Source organism: Nematostella vectensis, chromosome 9 (assembly GCF_932526225.1).
Source record: "Nematostella vectensis chromosome 9, jaNemVect1.1, whole genome shotgun sequence".
NCBI lineage: Eukaryota > Metazoa > Cnidaria > Anthozoa > Actiniaria > Edwardsiidae > Nematostella > Nematostella vectensis.
Window position 1 is genome coordinate 566,653 of NC_064042.1, and position 20,776 is coordinate 587,428.

General features: G+C 44.1%; 5 protein-coding genes across 5 annotated transcripts; 2 read left to right on the forward strand and 3 right to left on the reverse strand.

The window, feature by feature from the left end:
• Positions 1–6,444: 6,444 nt before the first annotated feature.
• LOC5505316 lies at positions 6,445–7,464 on the reverse strand. Its single transcript, XM_001626102.3, has one exon. The coding sequence runs from the start codon at positions 7,381–7,383 to the stop codon at positions 6,811–6,813; it is 573 nt and encodes a 190-aa protein (XP_001626152.3). The 5' UTR covers positions 7,384–7,464; the 3' UTR covers positions 6,445–6,810.
• Positions 7,465–7,833: 369 nt separating this feature from the next.
• On the forward strand, positions 7,834–9,035 carry LOC5505323 (alpha-crystallin B chain). Its single transcript, XM_032373743.2, has one exon. The coding sequence runs from the start codon at positions 8,071–8,073 to the stop codon at positions 8,641–8,643; it is 573 nt and encodes a 190-aa protein (XP_032229634.2). The 5' UTR covers positions 7,834–8,070; the 3' UTR covers positions 8,644–9,035.
• Positions 9,036–12,759: 3,724 nt separating this feature from the next.
• Positions 12,760–13,788, reverse strand: LOC5505313. Its single transcript, XM_001626101.3, has one exon. The coding sequence runs from the start codon at positions 13,696–13,698 to the stop codon at positions 13,126–13,128; it is 573 nt and encodes a 190-aa protein (XP_001626151.3). The 5' UTR covers positions 13,699–13,788; the 3' UTR covers positions 12,760–13,125.
• A 612-nt stretch (positions 13,789–14,400) lies between these two features.
• On the forward strand, positions 14,401–14,958 carry LOC5505319 (alpha-crystallin B chain). The gene has a single exon (XM_032373753.2). It carries the CDS (start codon positions 14,401–14,403, stop codon positions 14,956–14,958), a length of 558 nt encoding a protein of 185 aa, XP_032229644.2.
• Positions 14,959–15,355: 397 nt separating this feature from the next.
• Positions 15,356–18,100, reverse strand: LOC5505318. Its single transcript, XM_001626100.3, has 2 exons — positions 17,686–18,100; positions 15,356–16,336 (listed from the first exon to the last, which is right to left on the reverse strand). Exons 1-2 carry the CDS (start codon positions 17,919–17,921, stop codon positions 15,874–15,876), a joined length of 699 nt encoding a protein of 232 aa, XP_001626150.1. The 5' UTR covers positions 17,922–18,100; the 3' UTR covers positions 15,356–15,873.
• Between the last annotated feature and the right edge of the window lie 2,676 nt (positions 18,101–20,776).

The window sequence follows — 20,776 nt, forward strand, 5'->3', positions numbered from 1 at the left end:
CAAGTTGACGAGCTGGTCAGAGCGCCTCTTTACGTCTTTCGAGGCCGCACAGTCGTCGAGTATGATTAGCGTATTAGTGCCTTCGAAGACGGCGGATGCAAACCTCAGCAGTATGTCGATCTGACCCGCCTCAGGTGTGACGACAAACAGACGATTGTCTCCTTCGCCAAAGACGTCGTATGTTTTGTTGTAGGTAGGGCACACGAGTACCATGTAGTCAAACTTGCCCAGGAAATGGCCGCACAGCCGGTCCACTATGAATCGGGTTATACCGCATGACGTCGGGGCCACGATGAGAGCGTTAAATGTTATGTTTTTCGGGTCCATACCGCTTGCCGTTGTGCCCCCCCCCCCCCCCCCCCCCGGATAGGGGCGGACGAACCGCCTTTTCGCCTTCCTCCAGAAATCCGTGGGGCGTAGTCCCTGGCTGAAGACCTTGTTTGGCATGCCGTCGATTGTAACGCGGACGCTCTTGATGTCGAACTTCTCAGAGTCGCGAGCCCCTGCCGTGTATGGCTCCACAAAGAGGAGCAACAAACCACTCATAGACCTTCGCGGCAGGTTGACACTCTCGTTAATTATGCTGTCCGTCCCTTTGCTAATCACGAAGGTCTTGTGGAGGTTCACTTGCTCGTAGAAGAACGTTGTGCAGTTTTGGCAAGCGGCGGCTGCAGACCGGGCGAGGTTGTCGTCCCTCAGGCTTTCGTATTCCAGCTCTAGGTTTTTGATTCCGTAGGATAATTTGGTAGCATCGCTTCCGACTACTACCTGGTCAACCGTTGCAAGCGTGATCTCCTTGGGTCCTTGGGTACAGTACGCCGTGGTCCGTCAGCAGAGAATGGTCTAGCGGGATGGTGTACTTCGCCCCGTGGGCGGCGTTCTCCTTGGCGTTACTAGTCGCTTTATCGCCAGCCTTGGAGCGAAGCTTGCGCATGTTTTCTGACTGTATGCCCTGCTCCAGACGGTCCACTCTCTCGATCTTGGACAGGTAAAGCTCCTCATACGTCTTGAAGACATCGTAGCGGCTGGTGTCCTGGAGCGTTTCTCCTGCAAACGTGATTTTCAGGCGGCTCACGAGATTTCGGCCGACGTTGTTCACGACGGTATTATTCGCTTGGCCTGAGATGGAGAGATCGAAACCGACCCTCAACGAGCCAGGCACAAGCGTGACGCCTTCCGATAGCTTTGGGACCACCACATATAGCGTCTCGCCGGGGGAAGCCGTCGACGGGTTGAGAGTGACCCGGTGAACAGTTCTCTCTGCTTTCAACCCCAGAGGAGTTCTGGGTGTTCGTTGGGGTTCAAATTTATCGCTGACTGACATTCCTATTACGTATATTATATATATAATATATATAATATATAATATATAATATATAATATATAATATATAATATATAATATATAATATATAATATATAATATATAATATATAATATATAATATATAATATATAATATATAATATATAATATATAATATATAATATATATACATAAAGTGCGAAGCCGCTTGGCTATGGTGCGGACTGTTAGACATGTCTAATATAGCGTCGCACGAGTTATGCGCACGCATCATGGGTGATGTTGACGTTGACATTAACGATACCTTGCCGGGTGCGTCCGCCGATTGCGGAGCGGGGGACGACGAGACGACGCCCCTTATCCCGTTTGATGCCGACGGTGGGGAGTCGATCCCAATGACGAGCACGTCATCGCGGGGGGCCCGGACGCAAACGACCGCCGAAACCTCGTTCACCACAGTGGGTGCAGCGACAAGACTCGGTCTCCAGTCCCTCAGGGAGAAATACCCAAACCTTAACGAGAATCTGATACGGTTCCAGTCAGACCGGAGGGGAAAGACGCTAATACAGCTTCGCAACCTCGACAAAGGAGGTTGGACTAAACCAAGACAGCTGTGCAATGAGAACGGGGGCGTTCGACAGGACGTTGCAAAGCTGAAAGGCTTCAAGATGGCTATGGGGTCCGTGGCAGAGATAGACGCGGTCATCCAGGAGAACACAGAACGAGTCCAAGAGCTGCAAGGGGTGGTAGCCACAGACAGGGAGACCATCGACGACCCTAACACGTCAGAGAGTCGCCGCCAAGAGGCCCGTGAGCGCAACGAGGAGAGGCTATCCGAGTTTGACGAACTAGAACGCGAAAACCGAGAGCTCGAGAACCGAAAGCCGCTAAGAGAGCGCATCAAAGCCATCTTCAAAAAGTACGGCTTTACCGTCACCGCTATCGGGTTTGCCGTAGCGACGACGATCGCGGCCATTGTGACGTCACTCGGCAGGCCGCTCTCCTCCGCGGCCAGAAGCGTCGGTAACGGGCTTAAGGCTTTCGGGAAAAAGCTAGGCGTGCTTCTCCCTGGGCTAGTAGGCAGCATCGCGAACTTCGTGTTTAAGGCTGCAGGGAAAGTGGTGAAATTCCTTGGCGAGAATGCGTGGCTGCTCATTCTAGCCGTAGCCGCGTTCTTGGTTCGTCGAATGCAAAGCAATCATCGGAACAAGTAATACGCCGCGGCCAACGCGAGTGCCAACAACCCCGCTTTGAGGGCGGTGTGGTCACTCTTTTCGCCCGGTCCGGGTGCGCCTGCCGTTCCGGCGGCAGTCATGCTATGCGCAACATGCATACGTGGAGAGGGGGCAGGCGCCGCGCCGCGGTTGCTCTTTCGCAGGTGTTAAAGCCTTGCTCCGCCGCCGGAAAGGCACGTGGTCGACCCTCGGATCAGTCACGTGTTGCACCCTAGGATGCCCACCAGCCATGTTATGAGCACCGACTGGCTTTGTCACGGTGTTGATCGCGTTTGCGCCGAGTGTCATGGAGTCTGTGGCTTTCTGCAGTTTATTGTTGTAGCCCACGACGCTTTGCGTGTTTATCACCAGATCGCTCGGCATCAGCCACACTCCTGGTGCGGCCGCAAGACTCAGTCTCACCTTGGCCTCCTGCACGGCTAACTGGTACCTTTGCACGCTTTGAGCGATGTCGTTTTCTATGATCGCGTCTTCAAGCAGCTTCGTGAACTCCGCCTGCCCCTCCATGGCCGGCCCACCGGCCCCCGCGATAAAGGAACGGACGTTTACCTGCGCGCCAAGCACTGTGTAGACGAACGCCTCGAGCGACCGAGTCTTCCTAGCCCTGATTTTGTCAGCCCCTCACCTTTGGGAGGCGCAAACCAGCTATATTGCACGCCCCCGTGGTCGTCGTTGCGTATGAAACCCACCTGCTTCCCACTATTGTACGTCCCACCTTCGTCGCTAGACAGATTGAGGTGGCTCGGGTACTCGTCCGCCGCCGTGTCGTAGCCACGGATCACGTGCACGTTGCGATACCCCTCCCCCGGGTAGAACACAAACACATCGCCTAGCCCGTGGTTCCGCCCGCCTTTCCATCGGAAGTCCGGCTTACGCGGCAAACCAAACTCTATACATAGACGCTCGAAAGCGGCCTTCTTGTAGGGGTTACCTTTTCGCGTGAACGGGCTGTCGCCAGGCAGGGGGGCGCCGAGCTCGTAGAGTATCCTCCGCGTGGTAAAGTAGACGTGAAACCTTAGAAATCCCCTGATAACAGAGGGGAGCGTGGCGAAAGCGGGGTCGGTTAGGGACACCCCGCATCCGGCGGTTGTGCACCAGACCGCAAAGTTGAGTTGCTGTGGCCAGTACCCATAGGAAGGCTCCGATAGCCAACGGCGAGACTCCTTGGTGGACTTGTGCGTGACTACTGTCTCTATGAATATGTCTCGGACCCTAGTCGTGAATGATTTGTCCTCAGCCACGTGTATCTCTAGCTGCGTGAGTAGTGGGGTGATGTCCGAGCCCGTGCTCTCCACGGGGGTCGCGGGCACGGCGTAGAGGAGATTTTGCCCGAGGGTCAGAGACCTAGGGAAACCGGGTTTTGCGCGTTTCACTTGTTCTGCTATAGCGTGTTCGATATGTTCGGCTATAGAGGCTCCCGCCGCAGTTGCCGCCTTCTTCGTATCTTCCACCTCCCTTCGGGGAATAGCCTCCTCGTTCAGCATCCGCCAGCCTTCCCAATCCATGCTCAGTCCTATTAAACACGAAGGCGGGCTGTGTTCAACACAATGGTGGTCCTACATACTGTGCTCACCAAAGGCGAACAGACGCTCTTCTTCAAGCGGCCGATAAGGCGCCCACGCTTCGTGGCGCTCCGGCAGTGCTCGCTGTTTAACAGCTGGTATAATCTCGAGCGGGAGCATCAGATAACGACTATAGTCGCCCTCTCGCCCATCGCTACTCTGCCAGCCGGGCACCACACGGCCAAGTCCATCGTGGAAACGATCAACCGCGCTGAAAGCGCGATTCTGACCGCGGAGCTGGATCCCCTCACCGGGAAGATCGCGCTCATGTCCAATGGCGTTGCGTTCCTGAATGCCGAGCTTTGCGCACTATTTGGCCTAGAGGCTAAAGACGATCAGTTGGGGGAGCGGGGCCTCGCACTGCCCTTGGGAGGGCCCCCACTTAAGGTGGCTTTGCCGAAAATAGAAGCCCTCTACATCTGCTGCGATATCGTAGACCGCACGCAATGCCTCTCCTTAGGCGAGCCTTCAAACGTTCTCGCTTGCCTAGAAACCCGCGGGAGGCCGCACGAGAAAGTCGTCTATGGACCCGACATCCCCGTTTGTGCCGCAGCATCTTCCTCTGAGTTTGTCTCGAGTATCCAAATATGGATCAAGGATGACCGCGGTAGACGGGTGGACTTTAAGGGAAGCCTTTTCGCCTTGTATTAGAGCTAACCTAGGTCCGACATAACAAGCATGGCAAACAGCGACGTTAGCAGTGGTGCCATATACCCCTTGCTTCCCAGTGTTTGCTCCCCGAAGGGTACGCACATGACGCCTGCCGTTCCGGCAAGCATCGGCGGCGACGTGCAAAGCTTCCGACTCCAGAAAATATGTGACACTCAGGCGGTTCTAGACAACGAGATAACGCATCATCGACAGGTGCGGAAGAAGTATAAGCGCGCCTTTGCCGTTACCCATGCTGTGTCTGTGGCATCCGGCATCGCTGCAGGGGCGCTTCCCAGCGCCGGGGTGGGGGTCTCTTTGAGTGGGATAGGGGTTCTGATCGGCGGTCCGCTGGCAGGGTTCGCTGGGCTGGTCGGTGTCGTGGGCGCGGGCGCAGGGGTAGTCTCTAGGGGTCTTACGAGCAAGGTGGCTAAACACGAAGACACGATGGTTTTAGCGGAGAGTGAGAAAAACTCGATCAGCGAGCTGGTCTCTAAGGCTCTGCAAGACGGGCATATCTCAGACGAAGAGTTTCGGCTAATACTACGGGAACAAGAGAGATACTACGCGCTCAAGGCCGCTATCAGAGCTCGACACGGCCTCGCATCGCGTGAGAAAAAAAGCAGGAAAGGGCAATCCCTGAAGACACGCGAAAAGATGAAAAAGAGGCTGCGAGGAATTCGGGAGCGAGGTGTTCGAGTAAAGCTCAGGTTTAAACGCCACGAAAGCGGCTTAGAATTTAGGGCCGAAAAACGGTCGTTCCGCGCTCCGTAGGGTGGCGTCCCAACCCAATGCTATACATATATACACGTGTCTGCATGGCCGACCTTTAGCCACCCGCAGTAATCTTTTCCACACTTCATCCTTCGAATGCTGTGCACATGCTATATACATATATATACTACAGGACAGACGGGGGTCTAATTGCAAGGTTCCCACCCGTTTCTATGAAAGGACCCAGTCCCGCCGTAGATCAATGTTTGCTAATTATTTATCTACGCGAAGTGGTCCCGACGTAAATTAGTAATTGCCAATTATTTATCTACGCCAAGTGGTCCCGACGAATATTGATAATTAGCAATTATTAATCTACGCGGGGCCTCATCTGCATGAGACGGGGCTGGGGGGCTCGGAGGGGCGCGCCGCGCCTCCCAAGCCTAAAATGGGGCTGGGAGGCCCGGAGGGGCGTTTCGGTGTCTATGAAAGTCCCCAGTCCCCCCCAACTTCTACTTCTACAACTCGACTGATTAAAATTTGGTCATAAACGGGGAGATTTAAGGTAAAACCGGGAGATTTGGTAAAAAACCGGGAGTCTCTCGGCAAAACCGGGAGAGTTGGCAGGTATGAAGGGAGAATACCGTTCTAGATTTGCCTTCATCAGATCACGGACATCAATGCCCTTTTTCTGTAATTTCATAAGCGTGCTTGAGCTCTCTATTGAAGCACTAGACAGACATTCTAAAATCTCAAGTTTTTGTTTTTCGTAAGGCACCCCCCGTAAGGGAAGCATGACCCTTGACTTCTCTTAACACCCCCCCCCCCCTCCCCCTCTCTCCTATATGTCAGTTAGGCCCCTAAAGGAACCACCTAGATTGCGCATAGCTCACAAGATAGTGTTGTTAATGAGACTCGAGAAGAGTGAGAAACATCAGTCGACAATGGTTATGGAAATGACATACCACAGCAACAAAAGAGATTTCATTCTTAACCTCTTTTAATTCGTTATTAATTACAATTCTTCTGCCATTACCAAAAAAAGAGTTTTGTTTTATTGTGTCGGGAAGGCAGAAGGGCTCGCTGAAATGCGTAAGGCTTCCAACCTTATCCCTGTCTGCGTACAATATATGTATACGTAAAAACTACAAAAGAAATACACAGACAACAAGATTTATACAACAGATTTAAAAAAATTCAAGCCAGATCAATTTCTAGTTTAGTTTAACAGTTTTCAATAATTAGTTGTGTCTACAATATTTTCGTTTACACCTTTTCGAGAATGTTTGGTCTGATTAGGTAATAGTCCAGTAGTTTACCCATCTCAATAATGTTTGTGTTTCACTCTCTACTTATCCTTGAGAACCTTCAGCTCTCGGACTGGCGGTAACGCCGGAGCATTCCTTTTCTTCGCCTCAAAGTGCAGCTTGCCTTCCTTATCAAGGCGAGTAGTGAGTGAGTCCATGTCGACCTCTCTCGGCAGTACGAACTGGCGATTGAAGTGCATGGCATGGTAATGTCCTTCGTGTTCAACTTCGTGGTTTGCAGACACCAGCAACTCGTTACCGAGAACTTGGACCTTGATGCTGTCTGGAGGGAAACCCGTTACGTCCATTGCCATACTAAACTTGTCGTCGCCCTTGCTTTCTTCCTCTCCGCCGTCTGGTCCTGGTAGTGCTTTCATCGCCTCTATGTGTAGTTGTCCATGGTTGGAGATTCGAGTTTTCACATTGCTCGCCTCGACTCCTTCAGGCAGAGCAAATGTGCGTCTGAACTCTTTCAGCTCAAACCCAAATGGCCCCTCGTTCACATGTCTGCCTTGCACTTTCACAAATCCGTTTTCCACTTTGAAGGAGATTTCCTCCGGTCTATACTCCCTCACATCCAGCTTGGCAATCTCCAGCTTGTTTTCGTTGGCCATAATATCTTATTTTGCTGTTGTTGTGATCGTTTGTTTTGTGATCTCTTTCTTCTGCTTTGGTTCTGTAAAACATGCTTAAATCGCAAACTGTCTTTCTTTTATACCCTTTCACTTGCTATTCTAGAAAACTCGGTCCGAAAAAAGTATTTTTCGTCACTTGGAAGTTTCTTGAAACTTCGGGAAAAGCCCGGAGAACACTACCACAGGAAACCCGCGACCAAGATTTTGCAAAGTCGAAGAAAAAATACATTTTTCCTAATAGATACCTATTTTTGTCGTCAAATCCATTGTTTTGTTTTTATCTTTATATGCATGCATGCATATAGCGTTAAATTCATTATTTCTGTAGAAATGAGCTGTCGTAAAAGCTGTCGGGTTTTTTTTTAGTTTGTGAGAAGCCTGGGTACTAATAATGGCGAGCGTAAATTCTAGAATCGGCTCGAATAATGTCTTGTTGACAAATTTCATCATGTTTTCTCGTTCTCTCTCGATCTTTCGATAGTTTACCTACTTTTTGCCGAGTCATCGCACGCAAGGAGTTATTTTAAACACTTCTAGAATTTTCTGGACAATGTCTGTACCGGGTATAAATATGAGCGGACTACCGAGAGGAGAAAAAGCAAAACTTCTACAAGAGGTACAGCGAGACAGAGGTGAAAAGCAGCGAAGCGCCATTTTGCGCACATCATGTCACAAGCAGGCATGGATGCGGATAAATTCCAAATCGCTACTCTAGACGTCAGAGAATTTAAACCGGAGGAAATCACTTGCAAAGTGGAAAATGGGAAGATCAAAGTCTCCGGCTTACAGCGACATGAGAGCGAAGAGGGATTTGATTCCAAGGAATTCCGTCGATGCTACAATCTTCCCGAGGGAGTTGACGAGTCTTCCATCTCCACACGGATTGCAGAGGATGGCATGTTGCATGTTGAAGCCCTAAAGAAGTCACCTCCTGCCACTACAGAGAACAAAGCACCGGCCACTAAAGACGATACCAAGTTTACGCTTGCACTAGATGTGAGTGACTTTAAGCCAGAGGAAGTGGACGTCAAGGTGTACGGGCACGAGCTATCAGTAAGGGCCAGACAGGAGTGTGAGGAGCATGGATTCTTTACTGCACGTCAGTTCAACAGGCACTTTGTGTTGCCGCGGGAGGTAGACATGGACACCCTTGTGCCACGCCTTGCGAAAGATGGGGTGTTGTACATTGAAGCAGATAAGAGACCTCTGAGACAGCTTGACATTGTCATGGAGAAGTGAGATGTTTAGCATTATCGACAGAACAAGTGTTATGCATCAACAGCAGACAGGAATGGACTATAGTGGATAAATAGACTTGGTGAATGATTGTTAACTTGGCATTGTCGGTGCAAAAAAGTTATGCTTTGTCTACATATGTAAAGGATTTTATCAGTCAGTGGTAATAAGAAGTCTCTTTAGCAGGGCTAGTGAAAGTGCTCTACTGTTTTGTGAACAATAGATTATGTAACCTCTTCTTGTCTTTGCTGTATAAATTGTAGCTTGCCCAAAGTTAAAGTTTGTTTGTTAGTTTTTTTGGTATGAAATGACCTAGAAAGAGTAAATCTATTGCAGAGTGTCCACAAATAGAAAAATGTAAATCTGTAAATGTTAATAAATCAAACTAGTTTGAATGTTTTTATTTATATCTTTATTTTTGTTAAGTCACCCACTAGCATTTGGCAGACAATTCCTACTATGTATGTCCAATTAAGCTAAACAAGGCGGCAAGATACTACCTCATCCAACTGAAGGTAAACAAGACAGCAAGATACTACCTGTTCCAACTGAAGGTAAACACGACGGCAAGATACTTCCTCATCCAACTGAAGGTAAACAAGATGGCAAGATACTTCCTCATCCAACTGAAGGTAAACAAGGCAGTGAGACACTCTGCCTCCTTACTGTTGTATTATCCCTGGTCAACAATGAGGTGGTATTAAAATAACAATAACCAACAAGACTTATCAAGGCCAGACCATGGTAGCCAAACCAACAAGATTTCTCAAGGATAGATGAGGGTAGCTGGCGTGTAACCAGGAATTGCTGAGGGGGTTGCACAGTCATAGGTATCATATCGAAAAAAAACATGTAAAACCATAAGCACATGAGGGAGGTTTGGGACAAACCTGTCCAAAGAAATTATTTATAAGCTTTATACTATTAATTTTAAAAAGATAATTATTACAACTGTGAGCTAGGATAAATGTCAGAAAACCTGGATGGGTTAATGAAGCCAATACCATAGTTAAGACTACAGGCCCTTATCCCGGATATATTCTTACTGTATTTATATATTACAGACTATGTGCCCTTATTTCGGATATAATCTTACTGTATTTAAATATTACAGAAGGAAATCATGTGTGGAAGAAGTTTGAACCATCACATTACAATGGGATTTTGCATAATTCTTGCATAGATGATGATAATATGATAATCAAAATGTTTGATGCAATCAACAGATTTGAGAATTTTATCCCTACAGAGCTTAAAGTCCTACAAGTTTATGGGCTTATTCAACAGAATGTGCATATAATTACAATTATTTAGGGGCATCCATTCTGTTATTTAACCAAAACTAAACAATGCAAACAATAATAGTCATGAAAATAATAAAAAGCATATTAATATATAACACTCTGAATCATGATTGAGAAGGGGGCTACCTTCAAACTGCTAACAGAGTTTTCTTTATGTCTTTTTTTGTGTCGTTTTTTGTTGTGGCCTTGTGGCTCAGAAATGGACCTTTTCCTTTTGTTGGGGGTGCAAGCCCACCCCTTGCCCCACCCTCCTCTGGGCACAGGCCTGGCAGCTAAGTAATACGTATTTTTAAACAGGTAATAAAACATATAGGTTTAAAATTTTTCACTCATTAAATATGAAGTTTTGTCAGGTATTGATCATGAATTTCTTCACGGTACCCACTGTTTTTGTTTGCCATGTTGTCTTACCATGCCCTTCCAATGCTGACTTTCTGTCTTTGTATTATCAATGTATTTCCAAGGCTTTTAGCATGCACAGAGCACATAACAATAAAAAGCTATGCATACATTTTGTGTATTTCTTCCTAACATTGACTGACTCCCATATGTAGGTCTGGCCTCAACTCTAATAATGATCCATATGATCTAGTATATCATTATGATGTCTGGATAGTAAAGCGATAAAATAGCATACCTGCCAACCCCCAGACTTAAAAAAACCGGGAGATTTTTTAGGGGGGAGGGGAGGGGGTACTCTTATTGTTGTTGGGTACCCCGTGGTGAAGTGAAAGACAAAAAAATGAAATCGAAATTTTCGAGATTCCCCCCCTCCCCCCCCCCCCCCGAGAACTTTGGAGAACTTTTGGGGAGTTAATAAGGACATGCTACTCTGTCATTTAAGGGCACAATCACTTGAAGTGCAATAACTTTTTGGTAAAACACTTAATTGACTCGACTAATGGTTCGAGAGAACATCAATTTCAACTACTTTTTGAGAGGCCAGCGTTTTGATTCCATCATATCCTGACCACAGAGCGCCGAAAAATTCTCTTTGAAGAGCCTTGAAGTTTGTGGCTGGCATGATTTACAACTCCAAAGGTAATTTATTATCTATCTAAAGCACAAAAATGGTGACCCTCCCATAAAATGGTGACGCAAAATTGAATGCCCTCCCCCAAACAAAAAAATCTCAAAGAAGCGTATTCTTAACTTTCTTCAAATTATACTCTAGTCGTGCAATGCTCTAGCTACACGGCACGGTTTTTCAGGAGCACCAGCAAATTTTATAACCGTATGGAGCACTCTTTTATGAGCCGTGACGTGTTACAAAAATAGTAAGGGATGAGGCACTTTGTTAAGAAAAGAAAATATATGCTTTATATTTTTTAACAAGGATATGGCGTGAATGTCGTTGCTTTCAGCATAATTGTGGGGAGAAAGAATCTGTGTTTGAGGTGGGGAGGGGGGCACTGACTTATTTAGGAGCAGTGGTGATTTAAAGCCCATATTCCAGGGATATAAATAAAATTGTATAGGGTGGGCATGCTCTCCCATGAAAATTTTGCCATTTTCAAACATTTAAAATGCTAATTATTGCTAAAACCACATGGCGGAAAAACATGAAATAACGCTTGAAATAAGACGGAAAAGGCGGAAAATTTCTACTTAGTGAGTGATCAGGTGATAGCAAACAAAATATCAAATACATAGCGCAAGGATAATCATGAAAAAATATCTTAAAAAGCCAAAATCTGGGTAATTGCATTTCGGCCACACGTTATTTGTGTTTTGAAAATTCCGGAATACAAGGAACCATTGTAAGAAATCGAGTCTTCTATCTCGAATTGCACAAGTTTTTCCGTCATTTTCCAGGTTTTTCCGTCATGTCTGCTACCTAAATATAAAACAGCGTCATTAGCTCCTTCCCACCAGAATACTTATTTTTTTTCATACCGCCAATGAAAAGATAGTGGGCAGGTAGGGGAGAGGAGAACTTTGACATGAATGGAAATTTGTTAATTCATTGATGGAAATTATCAAAACCAAACTGCAATAGACAAAAAGAGAAAAAAAAAATAGAAGCAACACGTCTGGGGTTCTCCTTAGAAAAATTTTGAGATTCCAGACTTTAAGGAGTCTTGGAAATTGATCAGAATACCTGTTAAAAAAATAAGGGCCTTTCCTAATCCTTGTATTAAAATTTGAGACCCTCCCCCAAAAAGGAGCTAAAAAAATCGCAACCCTCCCCCTGAACATAGCAGCCATCCCCCCCGTTAAATAATGACCCTTCCCTTACAAACTCGCGCGAAGACACGGCTCCAAAGTATGAGCCAATTTCTCAACAGTTCGCGCGAAAATTGTCTAACTTGATTGGTCGATATCTGCAATCATTTCGGTATTGCGGTAGTCCTGTGTTCTGCAAGAAACGCCTGGAAAAGGCTGCTCTTTGACTATTTAGTTCGAAAAAACTGAAAACGTCATAACTTGAATTACAAACTATGAGATTTGCAGAATTTTGGGGCTAAAATTCAACTTCTACTTAAAAAACAACTCGACTGATTAAAATTTGGTCATAAACCGGGAGATTTAAGGTAAAACCGGGAGGCTTGAGCTCTCTATTGAAGCACTAGACAGACATTCTAGAATCTCAAGTTTTTGTTTTTTGTAAGGCCCATCCGGAAGGGAAGCATGACCCTTGACATCTCTTAACACCCCCCCTCCCCCCTCTCTCCTGTATGTCAGTTAGGCCCCTAAAGGAACCACCTAGATTGCGCATAGCTCACAAGATATTGTTGTTAATGAGACTCGAGAAGAGTGAGAAACATCAGTCGACAATGGTTATGAAAATGACATACCACAGCAACAAAAGAGATTTTATTCTTAACCTCTTTTAATTCGTTATTAATTACAATTCTTCTGGCATTACCAAAAAAAGAGTTTTGTTTTATTGTGTCGGGAAGGCAGAAGGGCTCGCTGAAATGCGCAAGGCTTCCACCCTTACTCCTGTCTGCGTACAATATATGTATACGTGAAAACTACAAAAGAAATACACAGACAACAAGATTTATACAACAGATTAAAAAAAATTCAAGCCAGATCAATTTCTAGTTTAGTTTAACAGTTTTCAATAATTAGTTGTGTCTACAATATTTTCGTTTACACCTTTTCGAGAATGTTTGGTCTGATTAGGTAATAGTCCAGTAGTTTACCCATCTCAATAATGTTTGTGTTTCACTCTCTACTTATCCTTGAGAACCTTCAGCTCTCGGACTGGCGGTAACGCCGGAGCATTCCTTTTCTTCGCCTCAAAGTGCAGCTTGCCTTCCTTATCAAGGCGAGTAGTGAGTGAGTCCATGTCGACCTCTCTCGGCAGTACGAACTGGCGATTGAAGTGCATGGCATGGTAATGTCCTTCGTGTTCAACTTCGTGGTTTGCAGACACCAGCAACTCGTTACCGAGAACTTGGACCTTGATGCTGTCTGGAGGGAAACCCGTTACGTCCATTGCCATACTAAACTTGTCGTCGCCCTTGCTTTCTTCCTCTCCGCCGTCTGGTCCTGGTAGTGCTTTCATCGCCTCTATGTGTAGTTGTCCATAGTTGGAGATTCGAGTTTTCACATTGCTCGCCTCGACTCCTTCAGGCAGAGCAAATGTGCGTCTGAACTCTTTCAGCTCAAACCCAAATGGCCCCTCGTTCACATGTCTGCCTTGCACTTTCACAAATCCGTTTTCCACTTTGAAGGAGATTTCCTCCGGTCTATACTCCCTCACATCCAGCTTGGCAATCTCCAGCTTGTTTTCGTTGGCCATAATATCTTATTTTGCTGTTGTTGTGATCGTTTGTTTTGTGATCTCTTTCTTCTGCTTTGATTCTGTAAAACATGCTTAAATCGCAAACTGTCTTTCTTTTATACCCTTTCACTTGCTATTCTAGAAAACTCGGTCCGAAAAAAGTATTTTTCGTCACTTGGAAGTTTCTTGAAACTTCGGGAAAAGCCCGGAGAACACTACCACAGGAAACCCGCGACCAAGATTTTGCAAAGTCGAAGAAAAAATACATTTTTCCTAATAGATACCTATTTTTGTCGTCAAATCCATTGTTTTGTTTTTATCTTTATATGCATGCATGCATATAGCGTTAAATTCATTATTTCTGTAGAAATGAGCTGTCGTAAAAGCTGTCGGGTTTTTTTTTAGTTTGTGAGAAGCCTGGGTACTAATAATGGCGAGCGTAAATTCTAGAATCGACTCGAATAATGTCTTGTTGACAAATTTCATCATGTTTTCTCGTTCTCTCTCGATCTTTCGATAGTTTACCTACTTTTTGCCGAGTCATCGCACGCAAGGAGTTATTTTAAACACTTCTAGAATTTTCTGGACAATGTCTGTACCGGGTATAAATATGAGCGGACTACCGAGAGGAGAAAAAGCAAAACTTCTACAAGAGGTACAGCGAGACAGAGGTGAAAAGCAGCCAAGCGCCATTTTGCGCACATCATGTCACAAGCGGTAATGGATGCGGATAAATTCCAAATCGCTACTCTAGACGTCAGAGAATTTAAACCGGAGGAAATCACTTGCAAAGTGGAAAATGGGAAGATCAAAGTCTCCGGCTTACAGCGACATGAGAGCGAAGAGGGATTTGATTCTAAGGAATTCCGTCGATGCTACAATCTTCCCGAGGGAGTTGACGAGTCTTCCATCTCAACACGGATTGCAGAGGATGGCATGTTGCATGTTGAAGCCCTAAAGAAGTCACCTCCTGCCACTACAGAGAACAAAGCACCGGCCACTAAAGACGATACCAAGTTTACGCTTGCACTAGATGTGAGCGACTTTAAGCCAGAGGAAGTGGACGTCAAGGTGTACGGGCACGAGCTATCAGTAAGGGCCAGACAGGAGTGTGAGGAGCATGGATTCTTTACTGCACGTCAGTTCAACAGGCACTTTGTGTTGCCGCGGGAGGTAGACATGGACACCCTTGTGCCACGCCTTGCGAAAGATGGGGTGTTGTACATTGAAGCAGATAAGAGACCTCTGAGACAGCTTGACATTGTCATGGAGAAGTGAGTTGTTTAGTATTATCAACAGAACAAGTGTTATGCATCAACAGCAGACAGGAATGGACTATAGTGGATAAATAGACTTGGTGAATGATTGTTAACTTGGCATTGTCGATGCAAAAAAGTTATGCTTTGTCTACATATGTAAAGGATTTTATCAGTCAGGGGTAATAAGAAGTCTCTTTAGCAGGGCTAGTGAAAGTGCTCTACTGTTTTGTGAACAATAGATTATGTAACCTCTGCTTGCCTTTGCTGTATAAATTGTAGCTTGCCCAAATTTAATTTAAAGTTTGTTTGTTAGTTTTTTTGGTATGAAATGACCTAGAAAGAGTAAATCTATTGCAGAGTGTCCACAAATAGAAAAATGTAAATCTGTAAACGTTAATAAATCAAACTAGTTTGAATGTTTTTATTTATATCTTTATTTTTGTTAAGTCACCCACTAGCATTTGGCAGACAATTCCTACTATGTATGTCCAATAAAGCTAAACAAGGCGGCAAGATACTACCTCATCCAACTGAAGGTAAACAAGACGGCAAGATACTACCTCATCCAACTGAAGGTAAACAAGGAAGTGAGACACTCTGCCTCCTTACTGTCGTATTATCCCTGGTCAACAATGAGGTGGCATTAAAATAACAAAAAACAAAAAAAACAGTTGATTGCTTTAAAGATGACGACATACGAAATTTAAAGAAATAGATGTAGAGCTGATTTGCAAGAATGCTTCTTCTGAATTAACTGCAAAACAGGCAATTAAAAGTGTTGACTCGCAGAGTGTTGTATTTGTCATTACAGTAAGGAGAAATTGTAAGTTGGACGTACTGTAGTGTTCTGTCTAGGATGTCTATCTGGTTTATCCTTATTTTATTAAATCTGTTTTTCATCCAAGTACAAAACAACACGCCTCTGTTTACAGAATTATCTCCAACTATGCTCCCAGCATTGAACATGTCGGTACAAGTCAAATGCATGTCCCCCACCACCACCATCATCATCATCATCAACTTCATTGTCAACTTCCTCTGGCCCAGGGAACACACATCTTGATGTCTCCTCCTCAAACTCTTCAGAAAAAAAGTCCATGATCTGAGGCTCATTATCAGGTACCTTGGGTTCTCTGGGTTTAAATGATGCCCTTTGCTGAGTATGTACCCCAATAAGGTCCTCAGCAACTAAATCCAAGGGGACTAGGTCAGAGTACTTGTTTTGGTCCCTTTTCACGTTCACTCCCAATGCAGCCCGTTCAAGCAATGCAGTCTTTGTCGTCTCTGATTTTTCCAATTCTGCAGCAATTGCAATTGCAGAGTTAAATTTGCATTCTTGGAGCATTTGTAGTTTATGGCTGATTCTTGCTGAAGAGTTGACACATGGTTTGTTTAGTCTGGGGAAAGGAATTTGCAAATATAAGTTACTCTTTTTATGCTATTTTAAAAGGTTAAGCTTTTATGCTAAAAATATCAGTCAAATTGTTTTACATATTTACTTAGTAGAAGACTGCAACTTAGGATAGGTTGGCCATGAAATGGTCGCCAACAAGATTTATCAAGGCCAGACAATGGTATCCAAACCAACAAGATTTATCAAGGCAACACAATGGTATCCAAACCAACACGATTTCTCGACGATAGATGAGGGTAGCTGGCGTGTACCCAGGAATTGCTGAGGGGGTGCACAGTCATAAGGTGTCATATAGAAAAAAAACATGTAAAACCATAAGCACATGTGAGGGTGGTTTGGGCCCAGATCTCTAATTCCTTAACTTAAGATAGCCCCCTGCTCAACTGGAAGGTCCGCTCTTATAAAAGACAATTTATAACAACTGAGAGCTAGGATGAAAATCTTAAGATAAAGCAGAATGGATTAAGGAAGCCAACATCATAGTTCAGACTACAGGCCCTTATCCTGGATATATTCTTACTGTATTTTATATATTACAGACTACGGGCCCTTATCCTGGATATATTATTAGTATTTTATATATTACAGACTACAGGCCCTTATCCCAGATATAGTCTTACTGTATTTATATATTACAGACTACAGGCCCTTATCCCAGATATAGTCTTACTGTATTTATATATTACAGACTACTGGCCCTTATCCTGGATATAATCTTACTGTATTTATATATTACAGAAGGGAATCATGTGTGGAAGAAGTTTGAACCATCACATTACAATGGGATTTTGCATAATTCTTGCATAGATGATGATAATCTGATAATCAAAATGTTTGATGCAATCAACAGATTTGAGAATTTTATCCCTTCAGAGCTTAAAGTCCTACAAGTTTATGGGCTTATTCAACAGAATGTGCATATAATTACAATTATTTAGGGGCATCCATTCTGTTATTTAACCAAAACTAAACAATAGTTAGTAATGCAAACAATAATAGTCATGGAAATAATAAAAAGCATATAAATATATAACACTCTGAATCATGATTGAGAAGGGGGCTACCTTCAAACTGCTAACAGAGTTTTCTTTATGTCTTTTTTGTGTCGTTTTTTGTTGTGGCCTTGTGACTCAGAAATGGACCTTTTCCTTTTGTTGGGGGTGCAAGCCCACCCCTTGCCCCACCCTCCTTTGGGCACAGGCCTGGCAGCTAAGATATATGTATTCTTAAATAGGTAATAAAACATATAGGTTTGAAATACTAATGCACACATTTCGCATTTAGAGCAAAATGTAAACATTGTAATTTATTTATACTTTATGTGCATAGTACCTCACACTTATTCCTCCGTTTTTCCCTTTGTTTGGCACCGTAGTTTCTAGAGGTCTAATGTCTGTGCTGTTTCTCTCTACAAATACACCTGTCTCAGGCAAGGCACTGCTGTATGCAGTTCGTTTGGGATGCTTTTTTTCGGGCGTTAAGTCCAGTTGTGGACTGAAATTTGGTCCAGCGAGAACGGACGGTTTCGATGATGGTTTTGGTGCGATTCTCACGACATCGCCGCTCATGCTGAAGGTACACCCTACTTAGTGTTAATCAGTTCTATTCAACCTTCCAATGTCGTTATTTAGATCTGATTTTGGTTTCGCGACTAACTTTTAGCCCAAGATAAAAACTGTAAATAAAACTGATTTGGATGCCCGCGCGCCTTTTTGAAGAGCTGACATTAGTTCCAGTCCCTCCAGAAAGACACAGGCTACCCACAAAATAGCAATGCATGTAGCTGACCCAAGACAACCTAACTATTTGTTTTTAAATAGTGGCACGCTCCCATGGCAACTATGTGTTAGTGGTTTAGGGTTAGAGATATGGGGTTAGTGTTGCGATTTGTGTTTATTTATAAAAAGCCGCCCGCCCGACTGCTCGATTTTTTTAGAAATCCGGAGGGGAAACATTTGTTTATTTTTACTTGGCCTAAGTGAAAGCCGAGCCTGCAATGTATATGCTGTGGGTTCATTATGATAATGGTTCAAATATATTCAAACCAGTTTCAATATCAATTTCAACCATCTTCACTGTGTCCAATGTGATGTTGGCTCAAATTTATTCAAACCACATTCAATACTATAAATGAAACCAGTTTATCATTGAAACTGGTTTGTCTACAAGAAAACCAGTTTAGTTATAATAAAACCAGCACTTACATTGAAAAGTCGAGCCGTAAAAAGTCGAGCCGTAGAAAGTCGAGCCGTAGAAAGTCGAAAAACTTGAACTCGATCCAGTAAAATATAAACACGAAAATGTGCACGATCACATGGACCTTCTAAGGCTTCGTATAAGTGTGATATATCACATGGACCTTCTAGGGCTTCGTATAAGTGTGATATATCACATGGACCTTCTAAGGCTTCGTATAAGTGTGATATATCACATGGACCTTCTAAGGCTTCGTATAAGTGTGATATATCACATGGACCTTCTAAGGCTTCGTATAAGTGTGATATATCACATGGACCTTCTAGGGCTTCGTATAAGTGTGATATATCACATGGACCTTCTAAGGCTTCGTATAAGTGTGATATATCACATGGACCTTCTAAGGCTTCGTATAAGTGTGATATATCGCATGGACCTTCTAAGGCTTCGTATAAGTGTGATATATCACATGGACCTTCTAAGGCTTCGTATAAGTGTGATATATCGCATGGACCTTCTAAGGCTTCGTATAAGTGTGATATATCGCATGGACCTTCTAAGGCTTCGTATAAGTGTGATATATCGCATGGACCTTCTAAGGCTTCGTATAAGTGTGATATATCACATGGACCTTCTAAGGCTTCGTATAAGTGTGATATATCGCATGGACCTTCTAAGGCTTCGTATAAGTGTGATATATCACATGGACCTTCTAAGGCTTCGTATAAGTGTGATATATCACATGGACCTTCTAAGGCTTCGTATAAGTGTGATATATCGCATGGACCTTCTAAGGCTTCGTATAAGTGTGATATATCGCATGGACCTTCTAAGGCTTCGTATAAGTGTGATATATCGCATGGACCTTCTAAGGCTTCGTATAAGTGTGATATATCACATGGACCTTCTAAGGCTTCGTATAAGTGTGATATATCGCATGGACCTTCTAAGGCTTCGTATAAGTGTGATATATCACATGGACCTTCTAAGGCTTCGTATAAGTGTGATATATCACATGGACCTTCTAAGGCTTCGTATAAGTGTGATATATCGCATGGACCTTCTAAGGCTTCGTATAAGTGTGATATATCGCATGGATCTTCTAAGGCTTCGTATAAGTGTGATATATCGCATGGACCTTCTAAGGCTTCGTATAAGTGTGATATATCGCATGGACCTTCTAAGGCTTCGTATAAGTGTGATATATCGCATGGACCTTCTAAGGCTTCGTATAAGTGTGATATATCACATGGACCTTCTAAGGCTTCGTATAAGTGTGATATATCACATGGACCTTCTAAGGCTTCGTATAAGTGTGATATATCGCATGGACCTTCTAAGGCTTCGTATAAGTGTGATATATCGCATGGGCCTTCTAAGGCTTCGTATAAGTGTGATATATCGCATGGGCCTTCTAAGGCTTCGTATAAGTGTGATATATCACATGGACCTTCTAAGGCTTCGTATAAGTGTGATATATCACATGGACCTTCTAAGGCTTCGTATAAGTGTGATATATCACATGGACCTTCTAAGGCTTCGTATAAGTGTGATATATCACATGGACCTTCTAAGGCTTCGTATAAGTGTGATATATCACATGGACCTTCTAGGGCTTCGTATAAGTGTGATATATCGCATGGACCTTCTAAGGCTTCGTATAAGTGTGATATATTGCATGGACCTTCTAGGGCTTCGTATAAGTGTGATATATCGCATGGACCTTCTAAGGCTTCGTATAAGTGTGATATATCGCATGGACCTTCTAAGGCTTCGTATAAGTGTGATATATCACATAGACCTTCTAAGGCTTCGTATAAGTGTGATATATCACATAGACCTTCTAAGGCTTCGTATAAGTGTGATATATCGCATGGACCTTCTAAGGCTTCGTATAAGTGTGATATATCACATGGACCTTCTAAGGCTTCGTATAAGTGTGATATATCACATGGACCTTCTAAGGCTTCGTATAAGTGTGATATATCGCATGGACCTTCTAAGGCTTCGTATAAGTGTGATATATCGCATGGACCTTCTAGGGCTTCGTATAAGTGTGATATATCGCATGGACCTTCTAAGGCTTCGTATAAGTGTGATATAACTACCGTCATTAGGCCGGGGGGTTTCAAGATTGAATAGAAAATTGTTTACAGGAGGTGAAATTATTTGCGATAAGACTATAAGTTTTGATTAAACAAACATCCATCCGTCGTCAAGCCAGCGA

What these genes read in the sequence shown, in the direction of transcription:
- LOC5505313 (XM_001626101.3), bottom strand. Translation starts at nt 13,698, where the DNA reads ATGGCCAACGAAAACAAGCTGGAGATTGCCAAGCTGGATGTGAGGGAG.
- LOC5505323 (XM_032373743.2), top strand. Translation starts at nt 8,071, where the DNA reads ATGTCACAAGCAGGCATGGATGCGGATAAATTCCAAATCGCTACTCTA.
- LOC5505319 (XM_032373753.2), top strand. Translation starts at nt 14,401, where the DNA reads ATGGATGCGGATAAATTCCAAATCGCTACTCTAGACGTCAGAGAATTT.
- LOC5505318 (XM_001626100.3), bottom strand. Translation starts at nt 17,921, where the DNA reads ATGAGCGGCGATGTCGTGAGAATCGCACCAAAACCATCATCGAAACCG. An exon ending in AACGGAGGAATAAGTGTGAG is followed by an intron (nt 16,337 to 17,685) that starts GTACTATGCACA and finishes TCCTTTCCCCAG; the next exon opens with ACTAAACAAACCATGTGTCA.
- LOC5505316 (XM_001626102.3), bottom strand. Translation starts at nt 7,383, where the DNA reads ATGGCCAACGAAAACAAGCTGGAGATTGCCAAGCTGGATGTGAGGGAG.